This window comes from Heteronotia binoei, chromosome 21 (assembly GCF_032191835.1).
Source record: "Heteronotia binoei isolate CCM8104 ecotype False Entrance Well chromosome 21, APGP_CSIRO_Hbin_v1, whole genome shotgun sequence".
NCBI classification, from domain to species: Eukaryota; Metazoa; Chordata; class Lepidosauria; order Squamata; family Gekkonidae; genus Heteronotia; species Heteronotia binoei.
This window is the reverse complement of record NC_083243.1, coordinates 29,778,652-29,803,194: the sequence shown is the minus strand read 5'-3', so window position 1 is coordinate 29,803,194 and position 24,543 is coordinate 29,778,652. Positions and strand designations below refer to the sequence as shown.

Sequence of the window (24,543 nt, the reverse complement as noted above, 5' to 3'; positions counted from 1 at the left end):
GGCACTATCAGTTCTCGATCTATAGACAGGAATTCTGTGACTGGATTTCCCTGTGTGCCTTTCACCCATAAAGAGCGGAACAAGGGGTTTTAATATGGATTGGCAGAGGCAGAATTCTAGCAGGAACTCCTTTGCATATTAGGCCATACACCCCTGATGTGGCCCATCCTCCAAGAGCTTACATCAGGGGTGTGTGCCCTAATTCACAGAATTCCAGTCTAAAGATTGAGAACCGATAGTGCCTGCCTTGAGTATACTGATCAGCAACATTGCCATTATAGAGTATAGAGCACTGGTTCCAGATTAATTGCTCTCAGCTTGCGTCGTTGGCCGCTCATAGAGAACTGTTGCCTAATGAAATTGACCTAAGCATATTATGAATTGAGTTGTGGTTCCAGAAAACTACCTTCTTTTGCCAGATGAAGAATCACATTCGAAACATGAACTTTACCGGAATCGTGTCACATTCACATGTTCTTCTGGATGAGAAAATTCTGGCACCTTCCTATAATTTTTATGTATTAAGTGCTTTTCCTGTGCAGGAGGACTACACGTGGAATTATTGTAGATTGATATATGTGTTCATATTTTCAGTGTATGCTTTCTTCAATGTATGAGTGTGAAATGATTTTTCTAGGCATTATTAATAATAAGCAATGTGTAATCAGTACTTCTCGTGAGTAACAGTGATTTAATGCTGGAAGTTTTTCACTTGTAACACGGTTTTCTCCCAGTCTCCCACCTGGGGATTGACATCCCTAGTTGTATTGCTTTTAGGAAAATCGCCTTGGAAGGCATGGGGCAGAGAGATTTTGCAGGGTACAATCCTTCCTAAGCAGACCAATAATAGTTACCAGAGTTCTATGCAGCAACTGCATTGAGCTCAGTAAGGTTTTGGGATGAGTCATACATTGCTGGCATCTGGGGTATGACAACTTGTACCATTTAAAAGCTAAAGCATGGCCTCAAGTCACCACCCAGTCATAGTAACAGCATGAAGTTCCCTCTCATGGGGTTCTGAAGGCAAGAATCATAGAGTTGGAAGGAACCCCCCAGGGTCATCTATTATTTATTTATTTATTTATTACATTTTATTTATATCCCGCCCTCTCCGCAAGCGGACTCAGGGTGGCTCACAGTATCTACACAATTAAACCAGTACAATATATAAAACCATAATTTAACATTTTCAGTTTAAAAAACATATTACAATTAAAAATTATTAAAACCATCTAGTCCAACCCCCTGCACAATGCAGGACATTCACAAACATCTCCCCCTAAATTCACAGGATCAGCATTGCTGTCAATGGCCATCTAGCCTCTGTTTTAAAACCTCCAAGAGATGAGCAGAAGTAGTTTGCCTGCCTCTGCATAGGAGTCCCAGTTTTCCTTGGTGGTGTCCATCCCAGAACTAACCATGGCCAGCTCTGTTTAGCTTCCAGGCTCTGTGAGATCAGGTTAGCCTGGGTTGCTAAGGTTGCCACTTGTGCCATTCGTTGATTTAAAATATTTATATGCTGCTTTTCCTCTAGATCACAGGACTCAAAGCAGCTCACAAACTTTAAAGCTGCAGCCATTGGTGGCAGAAAGTGCCGTCAAATCACAGCTGACTTATGGTGAATCACAGCTGACTTATGGTGACTTGCAAAGTTTTCAAGGCCTAGCGCCATAGACAAAAACTTTACAACTGCCAGGCTGGGTCCAGACGGACAGTGTAAGCTGCCTCAGGGATGCCTCAAGACCGGCCCAAAAAGCACATCCAAATGTGCACACCTGGATTCCATCCCGTCCTCACCCTGTCCTTACCTGTTGTTCTGCCACCTCTAAAAGCTACCACATACTAAGTGGTAACAAACCGGTGAGGTGTTTCCAAGGTGCCTTTCCTGGCCATCTGATTGGCCAGGAAATACCTGAGGAGTGGTGGTAAGGCACATGATTGCTGGGAATGCTCTTCCAGGACAACTGTGGCCCGTCCCTGTTCCAGAGGCCTTCCAGGATCCTTATCTGACGCTCTGTCTCCTGTGTCACACACTGGTTCCTTCCCCTAGCAGCCAGCCAGTTGTCCCGAACCCTCTCTCTTAGGGTTGGGAAAACCTCACAAAAAAATGAGGAGGAGAAGAAGAGGCGGAGGAGTAGGAGAAGAAGAGGTGGAGGAGGAGAAGATTGGAGTTATAGCCCGCCCTTCACTCAGAGTGTCAGAGTGACTTACAATCTCCTTTTCCTTCCTCTCCCCACAACAGGCACCTTGTGAGGCAGGTGGAACTGAGAGACTTCTAAGAGCACTGTGACTGACCAAGGTCACCTAGCAGGCTTCATGCAGAGGAATGGGGAATCGGATCCAGTCCCCCAGATTAGATCCAGTTCTGCCGTTCTCTTAACCACTACACCAAACAAGCTCTAATGGAATGCTGCAGTGGAATGCTGCAGTAACTGTAGCAGGAACTTCTTTGCATATTGGGCCATACACCCCTGGTACAGTCATCCTCCTGGAGCTTACAGTACTAAAAGCCCTGTATGCTCTTGGAGGATTGGCTACATCAGGTGCATGGCCTAATTTGCAAAGGAGTTCCTGCTCCCCCCCCCCCAAAAAAAAGCCCTGCTACAAAAAAAGCCCTGGAATCTGGTAAAATTGTCCTGTTTTCCTGCTGGTGGCTAGCATAAATGGAAGGAGGAGGAGAATACAGTTTTACTCAATTTCCCCTTATCACTGTAGCATCCCATTACATAGTGTGTTTGGTTTACAAGACTCTCCTGACCATTTTGGAACCAACAGCATGGAAGGAGAAAGTATAGAAAGTTCTGCTCCATCAACTCCTGCAAACTTTCCCACTGGCTCCAACACTCAGTTTTCTGCACTGGTCAGCCATATGCCTCTGGGCACCTAAGCAGGGCTTGAAGCAGAATGTTCTAATTTTGGAGCAGAGTCTTGGTCTTCTAAAGCCCTTTCAGACACTAGGACTTTAGCTGGTATCCAGTATCTGGTGCTCAAAAGTATACTCAGGGCTTTTTTTGAGCAGGAATGCACAGGAACGCAGTTCTGGCTGGCTTGGTGTCAGGGGTGTGGCCTAATATGCCAATGAGTTCCTACTGGGCTTTTTCTACAAAAAAAGCCCTATGAAACAATGGTGATGTCTGGGGGTGTTGTGTAATATGCAAATAAGTTCCTGCTGGACTTTTTCTACAAAAAAAGCCCTGGGTATATTGTCTTAGTACCTGGATGTTCCATTCAGCTCTCAAGGCAAATAGTTGGTGATCGATCATGGCTTGGATGCTGCTTGGCTGTTTGGCCAGCTTTGTTCCAGCCATTAGGATTTGCCCTGCAGCCCTAGAAGCAAGGCTTTTTTTGTAGCAGGAACTCCTTTGCATAATAGACCACACACCTCTGATGTAGCCAATTCTCCAAGGGCTCACAGTAGGCCCTGGAATAAGAGCCCTGTAAACTCTTGGAGGATTGGCTACCTTAAGGGTGTTTGGCCTAATATGCAAAGGAGTTCCTGCTATAAAAAGTGTCTTGCCTAGAAGTCCCTGTTTGTGTTAAGTGTGGTTAAAACTGACACATGGGATTCAGCTGCCTGCTTAAAGGTTGCATTTTTCTGAATGCGTGGAGCAAAATGGGAATCATTTGAGCTGTGAAGGGGCAGCGTGGCACAATTACTTTCTTTTTGCTTTTGCATTTGTTATTCAGGGTGATGCCCTGTACTGGAGCTTGCGGCACCTCCGCGGCTATTGTCTCTCCCCCCCCCCCAAACGTCTTTCCGAGGCCATCTGACATGGAACAAATAACCAAAGACTCCCTGTAAAATTACAGTGATTCGGACGGATGATTTTTATATTAAAAGACCACAGGTCTGAACAGGGCCAATGAACAGAAGCAGAGAGATTTTCTGCACTCTGTTGCGGCAAACGTTGCCTTTTTAGACGGATGGGCTACCCTTGACATTAAAGTGAATTAACAGTTGTCTTGACGTAAGTGCTGGGCTCGAAGGCATCAGCATGGGAATAGAATCATAGAATCATAGAGTTGGAATAGACCTCCAGGGTCATCTAGTCCAACCCCCTGCACAATACAGGAAACTCACAAACACCTCCCTCTAAATTCACAGGATCTTCATTGCTGTCAGATGTCCATCTAGTCTCTGTCTAAAATTCTCCAAGGAAGGAGAGCCCACCACTTCCCGAGGAAGCCTGTTCCACTGAGGAACCGCTCTAACAGTCAGGAAGTTCTTCCTAATGTTGAGCCGGAAACTCTTTTGATTTAATTTCAACCCATTGAAATTTCAACCCCCTACCTTCTGGGGCCACATAAAACAATTCCACACCATCCTCTATATGACAGCCCTTCAAGTACCTGGAGATGGTGATCATATCACCTCTCAGCTGCCTCCTCTCCAGGCTAAATATGCCCACCTCCTTCAACCTTTCCTCATACGACTTGGTCTCCAGACCCCTCACCATCTTCATCCTCCTCCTCTGGACCCTTTCCAGCTTGTCTATATCCTTCTGAACACAATACTCCAGGTGAGGTCTTACCAGAGCAGAGTAAAGCGATACCATCACATCACGTGATCTGGACACTATACTTCTGTTGATACAGCACAAAATTGCATTTGCCTTTTTAGCCACCACATCACACTGTTGATTCATGTTCAGCTTATGGTCCACTAAGACCCCTAGATTTTTTTTTAGAGTAGAATAGACCCTTAGATCCTTTTTTAAAATAGAGTAGAAGCTTGCTTGTACCTCCTGTGACATACATCCTTAATGGATGAGGTCCTTCTGCAGAGGCTGTTGGACCGGGGATGGGGCATTTGAACGCATAGCCTACAAGGGTAAGCTGACCTGTAGGCCAAAACAGCCATTAAGTAAAGAACTTGAAACCCCAAGTGGTGAATGTAAGGTCAAAAAGGTAGCATCCCCTCATCTTACCGTGCTAGTTCTTCGAGGCAAAGAGGCAGATGTTCTCGCAGGCGCTTCATTGCTTTCCGACACAAAGGTCTCTCCCGATAGGCTTGGTCTTACTTGATGCAAGATGTCATTACCTCGTTGCCTGAGCGAGGGCCCAGTATCTAAAGACAACGATTTCTCGAGCTTGGGCAGCTGTGTGCTGGCTGCAGTGTCGTCGCTTCTCAAGCTCTCAAGGTCCGTGTCTTGAGCCAGTTTTCGGACCGGAGGGCTCGTTTTCCAGTCCTCATGGGCCTTCTTCTTCAGACGCAAATCGTCCAGGCTTCTCCCACTGGAGCCCAGGCTGCTCTTCAACTTGGCTGCTCGGAAGGCCTGCAGGCTCATGGGGTCAAGCACTCGGAAGGTCACTTCATTAAGGAACTGAGAGAACTTGAGTTTGGCTTCAATTTTCTCTTCCACGACTGACAAGGAGCTCGAGGACCCTTGACTGACCACACTGAGGTCAGAGGTGGATGAACTGCTTCTGTTCTGCACTGCCTTTTGCTGTTGTAGAGTCCAGCCAGCGTTCGCTGCTCTTTCAGGGTAGAGCGAAGAGAGCTCTAAACGATGGACTTTCTCCCCCCTTTTCTGACTGTGCTTCAGTCGGTGGGATTGGTAGCCTTCGTCCTTCTTCATGCTTTGAACAAAGCTTTTAACATCTGACCCGGGGCTGCTTTGCAGCTCGTAACTGTCCTCGCTGGATGTGCAGGGTTTAGAATAGCTGTCCATGGCTAGGATGCCCAAATACCTCCTCTCCTGGGTGCTCCTTCCTTCAGAGCCAAAGAGATAGCCACCGCTGCGGCATGGTTGTTCTCCAGCCATCCCTGTAGGCCCTGCTTGTTTCTAGAGTCTCCCATGTACTTCTGTCTCTGGCTGGATTGGTGATGGAGACCCTTTGGAGAGCAGTGTCTCATAGTTTTATGCCTCACCACGCAACCAGCTGTTCACAGAGCACGGGTCATCCCCTTTTTCGTCCATGTAAAAGAGCAGGTCGCTTTGCAAAAATGCATCTCGCTGTCTGGTCCAGTTTCCAGACTTCCCAACCCCAAAGTCACACACATGCGCAACTCCCAAGTCCACCTAAATTGGATCGATGATGAATTTGCATTGCTTTAATTAGTTGTGCTAATTAACTGAATCCATAACACTTGCATATTCTTTCTGGGTTGTTTTTTTTTTTTCTCCAGGGTGCCGAGAAACGTGGGTTTGCATCGATCTAGACTACTGTACGATCTATGCCTGCTTGTTGAACTGTGAACTCATTGAGTGCGTTGCGAATCAATTCACGCTAAGTAGGCTCCAGGGTGGCTGCAATGCAAGCAGGGCTTTCAAAAAATCAGATAATACTGAAGGTCATGTTATGATCTGACATGTCCTGCTCTTGTTAATGTTCCATGGGGGGGGGAACCTCATGTAAATCTATAAGGATCCATCAAACCATAGAAAAAGATGCGCCATGGTGTGCGCCATGGTGCTGTGCTCAAGTGTAGAGAATTGCTATAGGATCTGTAAGGCCTATTTCTTCATTTGCACATGCAAAGGTAATGGAAATGTACATTATGCGACTTGACTGGGATAGACCAGGCTAGCCTGTTCTTGGCAGAGCTCAGAAGCTAAGCACCGTCGGCCCTGGCTAGTACTTGGGTGGGAGATGACCAAGGAAGTCCAGGATTGCTACACAGGGCCAGGCAATAGCAAACTACCTCTTTTTGCCTCTTGCCTCTGGGGTTGCCTTAAATCAGCTGTGACTTGATGGCACTGTCCACCACCACATTATGGAAAGTCCATAATGCTTCCAATTTCTCCATCCAGCCCTCCTTTCTACTTGGTGCTCTGGAGCATATCTAACGTGCACTGAACAGGAGGCAATCTCTGGATGAAAACATGGGAAGTGTCAATGCTCCATCATGTCCTCTTCTAGTGACGTTTGGCACTTTCACACGTGCTGACTGATGCACTTTCGATGCACTTTAGCAATAGATTGCAATTGAATTTTGCCACTTAACACATAAAGTTGCAAAGCACATTGTAAAGTGGAATGAAAGTGCATTATTTGGTGTGTGTGCAAGTGCCCATTATTAGTGCGTGCTTGTGCATATGTCAAAAGGGAACTAGGTCTTCATTGATCCATTTGGGAAGCTTTTTACATACATTACATTATACCCCGGGCTTTTTTTTTTTTTTAGCAGGAATGCACAGGAACACAGTTCCAGATGGCCTAATGTCATGGGTGTGGCCTAATATGCAAATGAGTTCCTGTTGGGTGTTTTTCCCTACAAAAAAGCCCTGTGTGAAACAATGGTGACATCAGGAGGTGTGACCTAATATGCAAATGAGTTCCTGCTGGGATTTTTCTACAAAAAAGTACTAATTACACCCATGGTAGGACAGGATCATATCTGCAGTTTCTGTGTATTATCATTTCCTCCAGTAAAGATAGAAAGATATATTTATAAGTAGGGTCCACTTTGGTTTGGGAAATTCCTAGATACTGGGGGACAGTGCCTGAGGAGGGTGGAGTTTGGGGAGGGAGCTCAGCAAGGGGAACTGCTTTTGGTTGTCTGGAGATCAGTTGTAATTCTGGGAGATGTCCAGGGCTACCTTTAGTTTGATAACTCCAGGCAGGGATAGAATTCTAGCAGGAACTCTTTTGCATATTAGGCCAAACACCCCTGATTTAACCAATCCTCCAAGAGATTACAACAAAGAACCTTGTAAGCTCTTAGAGGATTGGCTATATCAGGGGTGTGTGGCCTAATATGCAAAGGAGCTCCTGCTAGAATTCCACCCCTGACTCCAGGGCTTAGGGTTGCCAGGTACCTGCTGTGAGTGGAGAAACTCCTGCCTACACCAACAGAAAAAAAATATAGGTGGGGAAGAACAATTTCTTTGGCATTGCTCTGACATGCAATTTCACTTCCAGTGCAAAACAGGAAGCAGCATCGTTGCATCAGCGGATTTGCCCCACACTCTAAGGCTAAACCATGGAGTTTAGGGTGAATCCTATATCATTGTGCCAACCCGATGACATCACTTCTGCGGCCAGTTGGAGGGTTGCCCCAGACTGGTTTGTTGACCTTGCAAAAGGGCAACCAACAGATGCTTTTATTTATTTACACTTACCAGGTGATAATTACAATAATGATAATATATGCGTTATGATGATATATTGCTAAACCGTTAAATAGTCCATGCAAAACAAACAACCCACCTCAGTGATAAATACAACAGTCCTTGAAGTGTTACAATAATACTTTACTGCTCAAAATCTGCTTTCTCCCAAGAAACGGATATCCTCTTTATAAGCCAAAGCCTCACACAATGTGTGCAGACACTTCTAAAGATTTAGCTTTCTAGACAAAAACAGCTTTTTCTACAGGAGATCATCACACATAATGTGAGAACTAAACCATTATTCTATTGTGATTAAGAAAGCCTTTGAGGGGCCCAGTTGTGCCGATTTAGGAAACGCAGGAAAGCTATTCTCTTGAAGCCGCTTCTCAAGGGAGACTTGGCTTAGTGTTTTCTTTAAACATTTCAGTTGATATCATACTTTCCCCTAACAATGGGAGTTAAAATGTTTCTCAATAAAGTTTTTCAGAGATGCCAGCCTCCAGGCAGGGCTGGCGTGCCCATAAGGCGACCCTAGGTGGTTGCCTATGGGTGTGACCCTATGGGGGAGCACCAGATTGGGCGCCCCCTCCTGGACAGCAGCAAGGAAGCAAGTGAGGAAGGGAGAGCCACTGCCCTTTCTGCTCACTTTCCCTGGAGCCCTCCTGCACCCAGAGCCAGCGTGTCCATTAGCCAATATTCGGCAATTGCATCGGGTGCGGCTCCTGGCGGGGTGCATTGTTTCTCAGCGCTGAGGGGTCTTCCAATCCTTCAGGCCCCTACTATCTGTAGATGCGGAAATATTTAAGGCAGGAGAAGCACGTCTGGGACAATGAGAACACCAAATGAAGAAATTTACATTTGTCCAGTGTTTATGGTGAAACTGTGACCGATTTCCCACTAGCCTTATGCCGCTCTCACTCTCCTCTTCTCTGTGGGGCTTCTGTTGGATATCACACTAGCTGCCCCGGGGCTGCAACTCACTCCGCCTCTTTCGCACAGCAAACAAGATCCTCTAAAAAATGGTTTCTGATTGCCGCGCAAAAAAGGCGAAGCTAGTTGCAGCCCCAGGGCAGATAGTGTGAAATTCAACTGAAGTCCCACAGAGAGGAGGAATGTGAGAGTGGCATAAGACTAGTGGGAAATTGGTGTGCGGCTTTTGCAGAAAGATAACATATGCCAAATATTGTGTGGGGGTAGCCCCTCAAATTCTAGCACAGGGATGTAACTCTCTGTTTGAAAAACATGTCCAATTTTAATTCCTTTATCACATTTGCACTTGTGAATACAATACCAATTGACTTTCAACAAGGGGACTTGTTTATGTATTTATTCAGAACATTGATGTGCTGCATATTCACAGACCTACTCAGAGACGCTCACAAAATAGAATCATAAAAGCATAACGCACATCATTAAAACCCCAGCCAATAAAAACCTCAGAGCATAAAACATCTAGCAACTTAAAAAAAAAAAATCTTGTTAGCAGTCTTCAAGCTGGAAGCAAATGCTTAAAAACAATTTAAAACATCCAACTCCAACTTAAAAACCTGGAGTGGAGGGGAAGAGAAACATGTTGGGCTGCTACTGAAAGGAGAATAGGGTGGACACCATGAGCCCCTCATAGGCAGGGGTTTTTTTGAGCAGGAACACACAGGAATGCAGTTTCGGCTGGCTTGGAATCGGGATGTGTGTGTGTGGCCTAATATGCAAATGAGTTCATGCTGGACTTTTTCTACAAGAAATTCCTGTGTGAAACAATGGACGTCAGAATATATAAACTTTATAAAGGACACAAATAAACACAATTAAATATATTATTTGTGACTTAAAATACAAAAATGCTTAAAACATTAACACTCTTTGTTGCTGGTGCCCCCATGCTGTCTGGAGTAGGGAGTGTACAAAACTAAACCGCAGTGTTTGTCTACAAAGCTTTAGTCTTCCTCAGAAAAATAACTACAACTCCTATGAGGCAGTGCAATAACAGAGAGACAGCAATGTAGACTGGTCAGTGTGAGCCTACTGTTTGGGAGGCTTAAGTTCAAAACCCCTAGTCTAAAAGGAAATGTGCTGGGTGAACTTGGTCTGGAGATACACTTCCAGTCTAATCCATCTCACTGCTCGCTTTGTGCACAAGAGGGAAGGGAGGCTGACCCAGTTGCACCCAGAAGAAGTGCAGCATACAGAACACACACACACAGACAGAGAGAGAGAGGCACAGGAAAGCTGATACCTTGAAGAAAACTTTATTGATCGTTAGTTGCCACTGGACTCTAACTTTGCTTTGCATATACACAGATGTGCGGTAGCAAGATGAGGGGGAGGCTGACCCAAGGAATGAGGGGGTGGGATTTTCATGGCAAAAGAGGAAGTAGCTGATCACAGCCACCAGAAAAGGCCAATCATGTGGAGCTACTGTTTGTGCTGCCAACCCCAACAGCAACTGGCAATAAAGCTTTAATGGGGGGTGGGATTTGTGGTGGGGGCACTCTACCTATGGGCCAGATTCAAGACCTCAGCTGGCCAGTTCTGCCCCACAGGCCATATGTTTGACACCCCTGGATTAAACTGTCTTCTGTCCCTAAAGTATCAGAGTCTCTTTCCCAGCTACGGAGGTGCTAAATCCTACAGTCTTGAGCAACATTGCTGAAACTTCATAGAGATTCACAGGGTTTCAGGGAGTTCAGTTTGTTCTTATTTTACATCTAGAAAGATCTTGTACTGGTTTTTTGGAATGGTTGTTCCCAGAGGGTTTTTTGAGCAGGAACACAGTTCTGGCCGGCTTGGCACCAGGAGGTTTGGCTTAATATCCAAATGAGTTCCTGCTGGGCTTTTTCTACCAAAAAAAGCCCTGGTTGTCTCAAATTTCCTTATGGACTGAATGCCCCAGAAACCTGTAGATACACAGCAAAAGTGCCTTGCATTGCTACTTGATATTCAGTGTGTGTCGTTTGGTATCTTGGAGGTCTTAGAATGATGTATCGGTGGGTGGCGCGTCTAGTAAATATATTACTAGCTTTAGGGCTTGAGGGCATGTAAAGATTTTTGGCAAAGGTTAATTGGAGCTTATTTTATGTGCCAAATGCCATTTTCAAAATCTTGCTGATGTATACCTGCAGGTTCAGGATGCAGGTGGAAGAGAACGGAAGCTGCCTCCCTAGAGATTAATTGATTCAGAAAAATTGCTCTGGAGACCCCAAGATCTTAGATCAGTTAGCAGGTTCTGCTGTGGAAATTATGATCTGTCCTCCTTTCGAGCAGAAGGGGATTTCCACCCCCCTCCAACTGAGCTTCTGTTTAATTTTTTTTTAAGGAGTTTGTTTGCTGGAGAATACTGTCATAAGCAAATGAAATCTCCTGTAGCAATATGGGAACCGCTGCAGTCAAGGTTGTTATGACAACTGAAAGTTTCCAACAGAAGAGCTTGGGAAGATGTTTTCATTATTGTGGCCAGAGCTAGTATACAGTGTCTGCAGTTACAGTTCATAATAACCTCCCCCCTCCCCCTTTTGAACACAAAGGTTAACACAAGGGGTGTCTGTGTGGCACTGATGGGTTAAGTCTTTGAGACCAATGTCACATGGCTGAAAGCTTTGATAACAGGACACCCATGGCTGCCACAGGGCCTTCGACAGAACATTATCAGCTGGGCATGCTGTGCTGCCGATTTTAATCCCATTTAGCTTTTATTTTATTTTTAAACTGGCAGAATGCCTACTGTTGCGATGGGTGGGGGTGTGCTTAGCTGGAAGCCTAGTATATTGTGTGGCTCTGTAGGGGAGCTAACATGTCTCTGTTTCACCCATAAAAATACTTTTTACCCCCATGCAGGTGGGATTTCTGTCAAGAAACGCTAGGTCAACCACTGTCAGGGCTAGGATAAGCTTTCCCTCAGCCTAATGGAGGCTTGCCTCCCTCCAGATGGAGGCTGGAGATCTCCTGCTATTACAACTGATATCCAGGCAACAGAGATTGGTTCCCCTGGAGAAAATGGCTACTCTGGGAGGTGGACTCTTTATACCCCAGTAAAGTCCCCCCTCCCCAAACCCCACTTTCCTCAGGCTCCTCCCCCCAAATCCCCAGGTGTTTCCCAATCTGGGCCTGGCAACCCTAGCCCAACAACATATCCAAATGCAGTGATTTACTTTCCCCCCCTCACTGGCAACCAACAACTTACAATGGAGAAACAAAAGGAATATACATTGTTGGGGTTGATGACCTAGGGTGGCCAGGTCTGTGTTGGAAAATGCCTGGAGACTTTGGTGGTGGATCTGGGAGACCATGATAACACAAGCAGATCTTCTGAGTCAGATATATGAAAGTAGGAAAATAGTCCTCATTATGAAGGTGTGTTTGTGTGTGTGGACTTAAGACCTGTAGATCATGAAAGATGCATGGGACACACATTGCATCTCTATATGGCCTCTTCATCAAAGGGTCAGGCACAGAGGTTAGGTGTTGTTTTTTTTAATGCTGCCATTTCCTCAAGATCTCTGCCATCTTCAGATCAATTCATGGAGAACTCTACTTCTTACTTGGCATCCCTAATTCAGTCTGGGCTACACTGAAACCAGCTCTCTCCTCCATGTTGTTATTAATCCTGAAAGGATGAACAGACAAGGACAGCCAGGGCCGGCCCATCCATTAGGCAGCCCTAGTCCTACACCTAGGCCATGACCTGGAGAGTGCCAATTTGGGACCTCCCCCCCACCCTTTCCTCCTTGGCGAGGGAAATAGGTGAGTGTGGCGATGTGGTGTGACTCCTGCACCTCAGAGCAAGCATGCCACCTGGCTGCCATCATTCAATCTCCTGGGTCTGTTCTTCCAGAAGGGGCCTCACCTCGGGCACCAGATGCCAGCATATAGGGTTGGCTAGGTCTGCGTTGGAAAATACCTAGAGACTTCGGGGGTGGATCCAAGAGAGGGTGGGGTTTGGGGAGCAGAGGGGCCTCAGCATGGTACAATACCATAGAGTCCACCCTTCCAAGCAGCCATTTTCTTCAGGGGTAATAACAATATCAAACCATGGAATAATAACAAACATATTCACACTATTAAACTTAATCTTAATCACTGTAAGAATATAATGTATAATTTTCTAAAGTGCAATGAATTCTTAAGTGCCATAACAACTATTACAATGTAAAGTTAATCATCAGTATTCTCACAAAATTCAAGTAAATAATTCAAAGTCCGTCTCAAAAAGACTTCCTACAATTCCAAGCAACATGAATGTCGTCTCACCGCTCCAGCGGACTGGTTTAAAGTGCTGGTGCCGGTCTCGTTGTGCAGAAGAATTTTCAAACAATATGCAAAGTTCCAATAATATTTTGAGTTCTTATTCAGATTAAGTTGTTTTTCAGCATGTAAATTTCAAAGGCTTTAAGAGTGGGTCATGGTTAGCCCCTGACGGAAACGCCATCCTGTGATACTGTTTCTTAGGGTATTTCTTAGGGTATTAAAGTATTAGGGTATTAAAAAACTAAGATCATGGCATCCGGCCCCATCACTCCTTGGCAAATAGAAGGGGAAGACATGGAAGCAGTGACAGACTTCACATTTCTGGGATCCAAGATCACTGCAGATGGTGACTGTAGCCATGAAATTAAAAGATGTTTGCTCCTTGGGAGGACAGCTATGGCGAACCTGGGCAGTATAATAAAAAGTTGAGACATCAGCCTGCCAACAAAAGTCCATATAGTCAAAGCAATGGTATTCCCAGTAGTAATGTATGGCTGTGAGAGCTGGACCATAAGGAAGGCCGAGCGCAGAAGAAAAGATGCTTTGAGCTGTGGTGCTGGAGAAGACTCTTGAGAGTCCCTTGGACTGCAAGAACATCAAATCAGTCAGTCCTAAGAGAAATCAACCCAGACTGTTCCCTGGAAAGTCAGATGCTGAAGCTGAAGCTCAAATACTTTGGCCCCCAAATGAGAAGGGAGCACTCCCTGGAGAAGATCCTGATGCTAGAAAAGAAGAAGAAGAAGATATTGGATTTATATCTCGCCCTCCACTCCGAAGAGTCTCAGAGCGGCTCACAATCTCCTTTACCTTCCTCCCCCACAACAGACACCCTGTGAGGTGGGTGGGGCTGGAGAGGGCTCTCATAGCAGCTGCCCTTTCAAGGACAACCTCTGCCAGAGCTATGGCTGACCCAAGGCCATGCTAGCAGGTGCAAGTGGAGGAGTGGGGAATCAAACCCGGTTCTACCAGATAAGAGTCCGCATACTTAACCACTACACCAAACTGGCAAAAGAAGAAGGGGACGGCAAAAGATTAGATGGCTGGACAGTGTTACTGATGTAACAAACACGAATTTGAGCAGACTTCGGAGGATGGTGGAAGACAGGAGGGCCTGGCGTGACTTTGTTCATGTGGTCACAAAGAGTCGGACTTGACTGTGCGACTGAACAACAACAAATTAAAGTGTATTTAATGGTTATGTTGTATCTATGCGGTTGAGAGACTTCTCCATTAATTTTGATGGAAAGTATGGCCTGTTGAACAGTGCTTTATGTGGGATGCCTCTTTGAAAAAGTGATCCCTACAGGATTATTACCATAAGTCACCTGTGACTTGACAGCACTTTCCACCATAAATTGATCAGAAGTATTAGGGAAATATTCACCAGGGTGGAATTCTAGCAGGAGCTCCTTTGCATATCAGGCCACACACCCCTGATGTAGCCAATCATCTAAGGGCTTACAAGGCTCTCTTTTGTAAGCTCTTGAAGGACTGGCTACATCAGGGATGTGTGGCCTAATATTCAAAGGAGCTCCTGCTAGAATTCCACCCCTGGCCAGAAGCAAGATATCTTCCATCTAATATAGACTGGTATCTTGATATGAGAAAAACTGGCTATTAATAGCCAGTTTTTATATATCCCTTCTGCACAGCATTGCTTTAACAGTGCTTTGTTCATTCCCCTGTTATTTCCTTTTCACACATGGACAACTGAGGCTGCAACTGCTACTTACTCCAGGGAGACTCTGATTGAGGGGAGGGACTAATCCCCCTCAAGCCAAGATGATGACAATGTGATTAAGTCACTTTTGTGCATGTGGAATATAGCGGGAGGGTTGAATGAATGGGTTGAATGACTGCATAGTTGAGATTTGAAATGTGGTTTGAAATCCTTGCTGAGTTCCTCTGCAGAAACAGCTGAAGTACAGCCGGTTTGATTGAAAAGGACTGGGCTTGTCTGTAGCCAAAGTGGGTGGGTTCACCAGGCTGTCAAAGGGAACTTGTAAGAGACCAATGGGAAGACATATAATTCTACATGTCAGTGAAAATTTCGCATCCACTGGATGAACCCTGCGAGCCAAGCAACACATAGCAATTTTCCCCTCCCCTGCCGCTTTTGGCTTGGCTCTCTTCCTTGATTCATTGGGAGCCGCTTAATGTTGGATTGTTCTGCGGAATGGGGGCACGTGAGAAAGCACACTTGAAAGACATAGTTACCAAGTAGAAAATGGCAGATGAGTCACCTTTGCCACTGCTAACGAAATAACAGCAACCATAACCTGAGACAAATTAGTCTTCTTGACAGCTGCTCTATACAAAAAGACAGGGGAACTGGCCCTCTAGACCAGGGATCCCCAACCTCCAGGCTGTGGACCGGTACCGGTCCATGGCCTGTTAGCAACCGGGCTGTGAGTTGTATAATTATTTCATCATATATTACAATGTAGTGATAATAATAGTAAGAAGAAGACATTGGATTTATATCCTGCCTTCCACTCCAAATTTCAGAGTCTCAGAGCAGCTTGCAATCTCCTTTACCTTCCTCCCCCACAACAGACACCCTGTGAGCAATGTTAGCCACTGGCATTAAAGTTGTGATCCACTGCATAAATTATTGTGCTCTGGGGCCATCCTTTCTGAGCTAAGACAAAAGCTGGAGGCTAAGTATCTTGTGAGCTAGCTCACACTAACTCAGCTTAGAGGGAACACTGCCTGTGAGGTAGATGGGGCTGAGAGAGCTCTCCCCAGAAGCTGCCCTTTCAAGGGCAACTCTACATGAACTATAGCTGACCTAAGCCCATTCCAACAGCTGCAAGTGGAGGAGTGGGGAATCAAATCTGGTTCTCCCAGATAAGAGTCTTCACACTTAACCACCATGCCAAACTAATAGAAAAAGTGCACGATTGTATCATCCCCAAAACATCATCCCCCCACACCCCAGTCCCTGGAAATTGTCTTCCACAAAACCAGTCCCTGGTGCCAAAAATGTTGGGGACCACTGCTCTAGACTCCCTAGAGTTTAGTGCTTGGCAGGGGTGGAATTCAAGCAGAAGCTCCTTTGCATTTTAGGCCACACATCCCTGATGTAGCCAATCCTCCAAGAGCTTACAAGGTTCTTTTTTGTAGCTCTTGGATGATTGACTATTTTATTTATTTATTTATTAATTTCATTTATATCCCGCCCTCCCCCACCTTGGCAGGCTCAGGGCGGCTCACAACATTCCATAAAACATACAGTAATAAATAAAACCTTAAATTTACAATATAGAACAATAAGACATTAAAACATTAACTTAAAACCAATCCAATAAATACAGTTATGGTGCGGTATAGATCTTTAAACCGCATTGGCGGACCTTTGATTACCGTTTTTCTTAGCAGTCCGAATGTGCTAATTTAAAAAGGGTGGTCTTGCAGGCCCTGCGGACTACAACAGGGGTGTGTGGCCTAATATGCAAAAGAGCTCCTGCTAGAATTCCATCCTTAGTGCTTGGTGCGGAACACGTGGTCATGTTCTGGAACATATGACCAGACTGTGGCATGGTAGCTGAGAAGCAATTCATTGAGTTTTTGAATGAGGAAGATAGAGGAGATTGTGAGTTGCTCTGAGACTCCAAGATTCAGAGTGGAAGGCGGGATATAAATCCAATATCATCATCATCATCATCATCATCATCATCTGCATCCATAAGCACCTTTTTGCTTTACTTTTCATGCATATGAGTGGGAAGGTGTTTGTTTACGTGAACATAGCTCTGGACTGTTTATCTGGCTTTTTTGAGGACACTAGAAAGTTCAATGTGTGGTATTAGGGAGGTTTATTGGTAGCAGTTGGGAGAAATCATTAGCTGGAAGAGGATGTTTGATGAATGCGATATTCCAGTGCAAATGGGAGCTGGTAGGTATGGGGGTGGGATTTATCAGGAATGGCCAGTTTTTGTTAAGGATGCTTTCTGCCTGTCTAATCTCCGTAGTATCCTGAAAACTTATGATACAAGAGCCCCCATTTTCCCCATATCTACACTAATATTGTGTCATACCAGACCAGTGAAGCACAAAACTTCACACTTCTATAAGATGTTGCAGCAAGACCTGGCTTGCATGACAGAAACATGGCTGGAAGAAAATGACATGGTGTGTCTGTTCCAACTGACACCACCTGGTTACATGGTGTCCCACCAACCCTGCACAACTGGATCCCTCAACTTCTGTAAACTCCCAGTGCAAAATATCACTGGCATTGACTGTATGCTGCTTACATTGGGGACTAAGGATAGATTAGGCCAGGGGTGTCAAACTCATTTGTAAAGAGGGCCAGATAAGACATAAATGAGGCCTTGTTGGGCTGGGCCATGTCAGGCTGGGCCATGTGTCTACCTATTTAAAATTAGATAGCAGAGATATAAATTTTATAAAGAACACAAACACAATTAAGGATTTAAAAAAAATTAAAATAAAATACGCTTAAAACATTTGCACTCATTGGTCTTAAAGGTGCGTTCTTTGTATTTCTCCCATGGGATCCAGTGAACTGGGCAAAGGAGCTCTGGCTCTTTCCTTCCTTCCCCAGGAGACCAGGAGGGGGAGGAGCCTCAGCCAATAGAAGGCTTGGCTCAGTAGGTCTGCTGTGTGTTTGGGAGAGTCTGACAAAGCAAGCTCACCCTCCCCCCTTCCTTCCCAAGGAAGTAGCCTCAGCCAATGAGCAAGCTGTGATGCAGAAGGAAGCAAGAGAGAGGGAGAAGGAAGCAGATGACAGCCTGTTGCTTGGAGGCCTGATAGGAGCCCTCTGGTGGCCTGATTTGGCCCCCGGGCTGCATGTTTGACACCCAGATTAGGCATTCTGCTTGTTGACCTGCCACCTAGTAACTCAGTAGGCACAGCCTAAGAGTTGGCAGAGGTATTATTGGATGTGGTGCTGGAGACTCCTAGACTGATTGTTCTGGGGGGCTTCAACATTCATGCCAAAGACGGCTTGCTGGGTTCATCCCAGCATTTTTTAACTTCTTTGATGGCCTTGGGTCTCCCCCCAATTGGGACTGGCTCAACACATGAAAGAGGTCACACCCTGAAATTAAACTTTTACTCTGAGCCTTTGAGGAAAGGTTTGGTTTCAGGGCCAGAGATTTGCCTTGAAGCATGGTCTGGCCACTACCCACTTAAAGTCGAGGTGAATGCGGCCCTGACACCCCACATAAGAGGGGGCCTGGTTAAAATGGCCCTCCCACAGAGGCGTATGAATCCTACTGGGTTCCAGAACACTCTGGGGGATTTTAGGATTCCAAATGTGTTGTGTTGAGGCTATAGTGGAAGCATGAAACTATCAATAAAGTTGCCCCTCATCAAACTTTCCTACCCTTGGGGCAACACCCAGCACCAGGGCTTTTTTTTTTTTTTTGGCAGGAACTGCTTTGTATATTAGGCTACACCCCCCTGATGTAGCCAGTCCTCCAAGAGCTTGCAGAGCTCTTCTTACAGGGCCTACTATAAGCTCCAGGAGGATTGGCTACCTCAGGGGAGTGTAACCTAATATGCAAAGGAGTTCCTGCTACAAAAAAAGCTCTGCCCAGCACTCTGGTTTACCACAAAGCTGGGTGACTTGAAAAGGGTTTCAAGATAGCTAGAGCAACGCTGGCAAAAGGACCTGGGGCCAGGCCATTGTTGGCTGTCTCAGGAGACCCTGTTGTGATGAGTGTAATCAGGGGTAGAATTCTAGCAGGAGCTCCTTTGCATATTAGGCCACACCCTCATGATGTGGCCAATCCTCCAAGGTTCTTTTTTGAAAGCTCTTGGAGGATTGGCTACATCAGGGGTATGTGGCCTAATATGCAAAGGAGCTCCTGCTAGAATTCCACCCCTGAGTGTAATGACACGTAACCCTGTCTAGAATAGGCCTCTGTGTTCAGAATCAGGATGTCCCTCTACCATCAGCATCCCCCTCTTGCTGCATCACCCTCATCAATTCCATTACTGACTATGGTGGATGCTGCTCTGCCTGATGTGGTGAGAGAGGAGAAATAAAACTGGGTTTCATCAGCATACTGATGCTGCTGCTTTGCAAATCTTCAAATAACCTCACCTAGCAATCTGCTATAGATATCATAAAACATGTATGGCAAGACAAGGATCCTGCCCAAGAATCCCTATGGAAAGAGAAGTAGGGTCTTAGCTCAGTTTTTGAGACTGACCCATGAGACAGTAGCAGGGTCAATGCAAGACTGTGCCCTGACTCACACAGGCTGCCACCCCCCTCCCCCCAAATCATGGCTAATGGTATCAAAACCCAGAAGAGATACAGGTGAATCAATGACAGGGCTTTTTGGGGGGGGGGCAGGAATGCACAGGAACACAGTTCCAGCTGGCTTGGCATCAGGGGGTGTAGCCTAATATGCAAATAAGTTCCTGCTGGCCTTTTTCTGCAAAAACCCCTATGTGAAACAATGGTGCTGTAAGGGTGTGGCCTAATATGCAAATAAATTCCTGCTGGGCTTTTTCTACAAAAAAAAAAAAGCGCCCTGATCAATGGTATCAAAATCCAGAAGAGATACAAGTGAATCACAAGAGTTGTACTCCTTCTGGCTCTCTTCTGGCAACATCATCTTCCATTGGCTATCAAAGCAATTTCTTTCCCATATTCTAGCTAGAAGTCAGACTGAAATTGATGCAGATCATTTTTATGTGAAAGCAGGGGTGGAATTTTAGCAGAAGCTCCTTTGCAGATCAGGCCACACACCCCTGGTGTAGCCAACCCTCCAAGAGCTTCCAAGGCTCTTTTTTGTAAGCTCTTGTAGGATTGGCTACATCAGGGGTGTGTGGCCTAATATGCAAACATAAGAACATAAGAGAAACCATGTTGGATCAGGCCAATGGCCAATCCAGTCAAACGCTCTGTGTTACACAGTGGCCAAAAAAACCGAAGTGCCATCAAGAGGTCCACCGGTGGGGCCAGAAGTCCTCCCACTGTGCCCCCACCAAGCACAAGAATACAGAGCAGACAGAGTTCCAACAATAAGCTGTGGCTCATAGCCACTGATGGACCTCTGCTCCATATTTTTATCTAAACCCCTCTTGAAGCTGGCTATGCTTGTAGCCCCTACCACCTCCTGTGGCAGTGAATTCCACATGTTAATCACCCTTGGAGTGAAGAAGTACTTCCTTTTATCAGTTCTAACCCCACTGCTCAGCAATTTCATTGAATGCCCACAAGTTCTCGTATTGTGAGAAAGGGAGAAAAGTACTTCTTTCTCTACCTTTTCTATCCCATGCATAATCTTGTAAACCTCTATCATGTCACTCTTCAGTTGACGTTTCTCAAAGTTAAAGAGCCCCAAGTGTTTTAACCTTTCTTCATAGGGAAAGTGTTCCAACCCTTTAATCATTCTTGTTGCCCTTTTCTGCACTTTTTCCAATATCTTTTTTGAGGTGCAGTGACCAGAATTGTACACGGTACTCCAAATGAGGCCACACCATTGATTTGTACAGGGGCATTATGATACTGGCTGATTTGTTTTCAGTTCCCTTCCTAATAATTCCCAGCATGGCGTTGGCCTTTTTTTATTGCAATCGCACACTGTCTTGACATTTTCAGTGAGTTATCTACCACGACCCCAAGATCTCTCTCTTGGTCAGTCTCTGCCTGTTCATACCCCATCAACTTGTATTTATAGCTAGGATTTTTGGCCCCAATGTGCATTACTTTGCACTTGGCCACATTGAACCTCATCTGCCACATTGACGCCCACTCACCCAGCTTCAACAGATCCCTTTGGAGTGCCTCACAATCCTCTCTGGTCTCACCACCCTGAACAAAGGAACTCCTGCTAGAATTCCACCCCTGTATCAAAGCATTGGGAGTTGGTACACCACCACCCACTTGATCACTCTAATTAAAAATGGAAGACCAGACCCTGGTTTAGAATCTCCTAATTCTACAGGAAGTTTCTTAAATAAAGGTCTTGCTACCTTCTTTAAGGACTGATTGCATTCATCCATCATGTAGAGAAGCGTTCCCAATCACACTGTAAAATTCAATAGCCACGCTCAACAGGCTGACACTACCTGAGATGGATAGGCGCCTTGTGTGCATGTAATGGAACAAACAGCACCCAGCACTTTGTCCACATCCTCAGCTGTCAACAGCTAATAAAATTGGACAAGGGGAACCTCTCAACATTTCTGCCTCACCCTGTTCCTAAAGAAGCATCCAAATCAGAATGAATGTGACAAGCCACTCTTGTTTGACCTAATCGCTGAGGGGGAAGGGTCTTTGATACCACCTCCAAGATTATTTTTGAACTGACTGAAATCTTGTTCTGTCCCAATTGTCCAATGCCAGGTATGTCTTGGATCAGATGCATTCAATGGGAGACAGAATCCATATGGGTCATAATATTGAGCTATCAGGCCTTGGCACCCCTTGGCTGGTTCAAGCTGGGTAGATAGGCCTTGAATGCGGCAGGAGAAAGGAGTTAGACACCACCTTACTCCCTTTCTCCTGCCCATGAGCTTTCTTCCATGCTTTTTATTTTACTATCCACACACCCCTGAAGTCTTGTGCTCTTCCTCCTCGGCCTGTCTGAGCCTGCAGCTTTAAATCAGCCTCCAGGTCCCACCTTCCCCCAGAATCCACTAATCCACAAGTTCCCTTGAAGCAAGGAGAGTGAGGGCTCCCTTGCCCAATGAGGGATGCTTCTGTGGGTCCCTTCCCTCCCTTCAGTGAACAAATTGCCTGGCTTTGTCTCCCTTCCTAGACTGAGTTCCTCCTTCAGCTAACTGCCTGAGACTCTCAGTGGAGCTGTGTCAAGGCACGGAGTCTTCACCTTGGCCTGCTCTGCCCCTGTTCTCCCTCTTCTAAATCCCCGGGCTCCCTTGCAGGGACTCTGTGTTCTCAGCCTCCACCCTCGACTTCCCCCCTATTCTCTTGTCCACCCAAGTGTTACCCCTGACAGAATTGTGTCAAAATAGGAGTCAATCGCACCTTTAAGACCAACTTAGTTTTATTTAGAACATAAGCTTTTGTGTGCTCTAAGCACACTTCATCAGACGAGGAATCTGGTACAGTGAGCAGAGCTGGTAGGCAGTGGCTCAGAATGTAAAATGGTACAGATTTAAGATCCAATGACAGAATAGTAAAATTATCTGGTAGGCAGTGGTTTAGAATGTAAAATAGTACAAATATAAAATCCAATGACAGAATAGTAAAATTAACAAATTGAGCAAACCTTTGATCTGAGTAGCATGAACATGCAAAAGGAACAAAACAGTAGTATGTCAAAATGTGAGAGTGTCTGTTAATGACACTCTTGTTATAAACCTGGGCCAAAAGGAAGGAATTTCTATCTCAGAGGTTTTCCCATCCAACTAATTTACCTTTTAACATGCAACATACATATAGTTTATCATTAGGAGAAAAATACATTAAAGTATAGTGGGAGATGGGTTCAAGATATGTAATGGGAGAAACAAACAATATCGCTGTTTGAGTGTTGCAATACAGCTAAAAGAGAAATACATTGGATAGTAATGTTCAGTGATGATGAACATCATTATCTAATGTATTTCTCTTTTAGCTGTATTGACACACTCAAACAGCGATATTGGTTGTTTATCCCATTACATATCTTGAACCCATCTCCCACTATATTTTAATGTATTTTTCTCCTAATGACAAACTATATGTATGTTGCATGTTAAAAGGTAAATTAGTTGGATGGGAAAACCTCTGAGATAGAAATTCCTTCCTTTTGGCCCAGGTTTATAACAATAGTGTCATTAACCAATATGGCTGCCTATTTGGAACTCTCACGTTTTGACATACTACTGTTTTGTTGCTTTCGCTTGTTCATGCTACTCAGATCAATTGTTTGCTCAATTTGTTAATTTTACTATTCTTCCATTGGATCTTATATTTGTACCATTTTACATTCTAAACCACTGCCTACCAGATAATTGTGCTATTCTGTCAGTGGATCTTAAATCTGTATCATTTTACATTCTGAGCCATTGCTTACCAGCTATGCGTGGCTCTGCTCACTGTGCCGGATTCCTCGTCTGATAAAGTGTGCTTAGAGCACATGAAAGCTTATGTTCTAAATAAAACTAAGTTAGTCTTAAAGGTGAAATTGACTGCTATTTTGTTCTACTACTTCAGACCAACCCGGCTGCCTACTTGGAAGAAGAAGAAGATGAAGATATTGGATTTATATCTTGCCCTCCACTCCGAAGAGTCTCAGAGCGGCTCACAATCTCCTTTACCTTCCTTCCCCACAACAGACACCCTGTGGGTGGGGCTGAGAGAGCTCTCACAGCAGCCGCTCTTTCAAGGATAACTCCTGCCAGAGCTATAGCTGACCTAAGGACATGCTAGCAGGTGCAAGGGGAGGTGGGGAATCAAACCTGGTTCTCCCAGGTAAGAGTCCGTACACTTAACCACTACACCAGACTGGCTCTCCAATTAGAATTATGTCAACATAACACAGGGCGAGGCCAGTCCTGCTCCACCTGCACAGACTCTGCCAGTATGAGCTGGAAGTCCTCCCCCCTCCCATGAGGTAATTCAGAAAAGGGTGCCATGTGAGTCACTGCTTTTGCCAGGGCCAGGAGGGTTGGGAGTGCAATGGAGCTCAGGGCATCCATGGCTACCCCCAGGCAGTAGCTCTGTGCTCCTTAGCCAGGCCACTGGTCTTTCAATGTCAGTATTGTCTGCTCTGAATGGCAGCAGGGATTCAGGTAGCTGTGTTTCATGTCACTTCCTGTCTAATCTTTTTAATTAGGGAAGCTGGGAACTGAGCCTTGAGCCTTCTCTGTAAAAAGGAACTGCTCTGACAATGAGCAAGGCAACTATTTGCCTCATCCCCGCCCCCCCCCCCCCACCTTCTCACTTCAGCCAGTCAAGGAATGTGGGATTTTGTTCAGAGGGTTTTGGTGGCCCATGGAGAGGTGGCAGCTGTGGGAAGGAGGCTTGCATGTGCTCCTTCCAGGTCCCTTCTGTCAACTGGCAGAGGATGAGGGGGGGGGGGGCTTTCCAGAGAAAAAGGAAAGCTTAGCCCATGTCAGTGGTATTGCATAGGAAGTGATGTCACAATGCTGCAACATCACTGTGACTCTCTGAAATTTGAGCAAAAACTCTATGGTACAAATGGTGCATACCATAAAGTTTTTGTCCAAAAACCAAAGCATCCCCTGATGTTGCTGGCATGATGACATCATATCCTGTGTGATACCAGTGATGTGGCCTGCTAAGTCCCCC

General features: G+C 45.4%; 1 protein-coding gene across 3 annotated transcripts in view; it reads right to left on the bottom strand.

Annotated features, from left to right (window-relative positions):
• The window catches only part of BEGAIN (brain enriched guanylate kinase associated), a 356,417-nt gene that overhangs the window by 312,943 nt on the left and 18,931 nt on the right, over positions 1 to 24,543 (bottom strand). For 2 of the 3 annotated variants that reach the window (XM_060262286.1, XM_060262287.1), the window contains exon 1: positions 4,929 to 5,781. The exons of the other annotated variant lie outside the window; for it this stretch is intronic. In XM_060262286.1, the coding sequence (XP_060118269.1) occupies positions 4,929 to 5,765 (837 nt within the window). In that variant the 5' untranslated portion in view covers positions 5,766 to 5,781. Of the gene's footprint in view, positions 1 to 4,928; positions 5,782 to 24,543 lie in introns of those variants that run through there. 3 annotated transcript variants of the gene reach the window in all.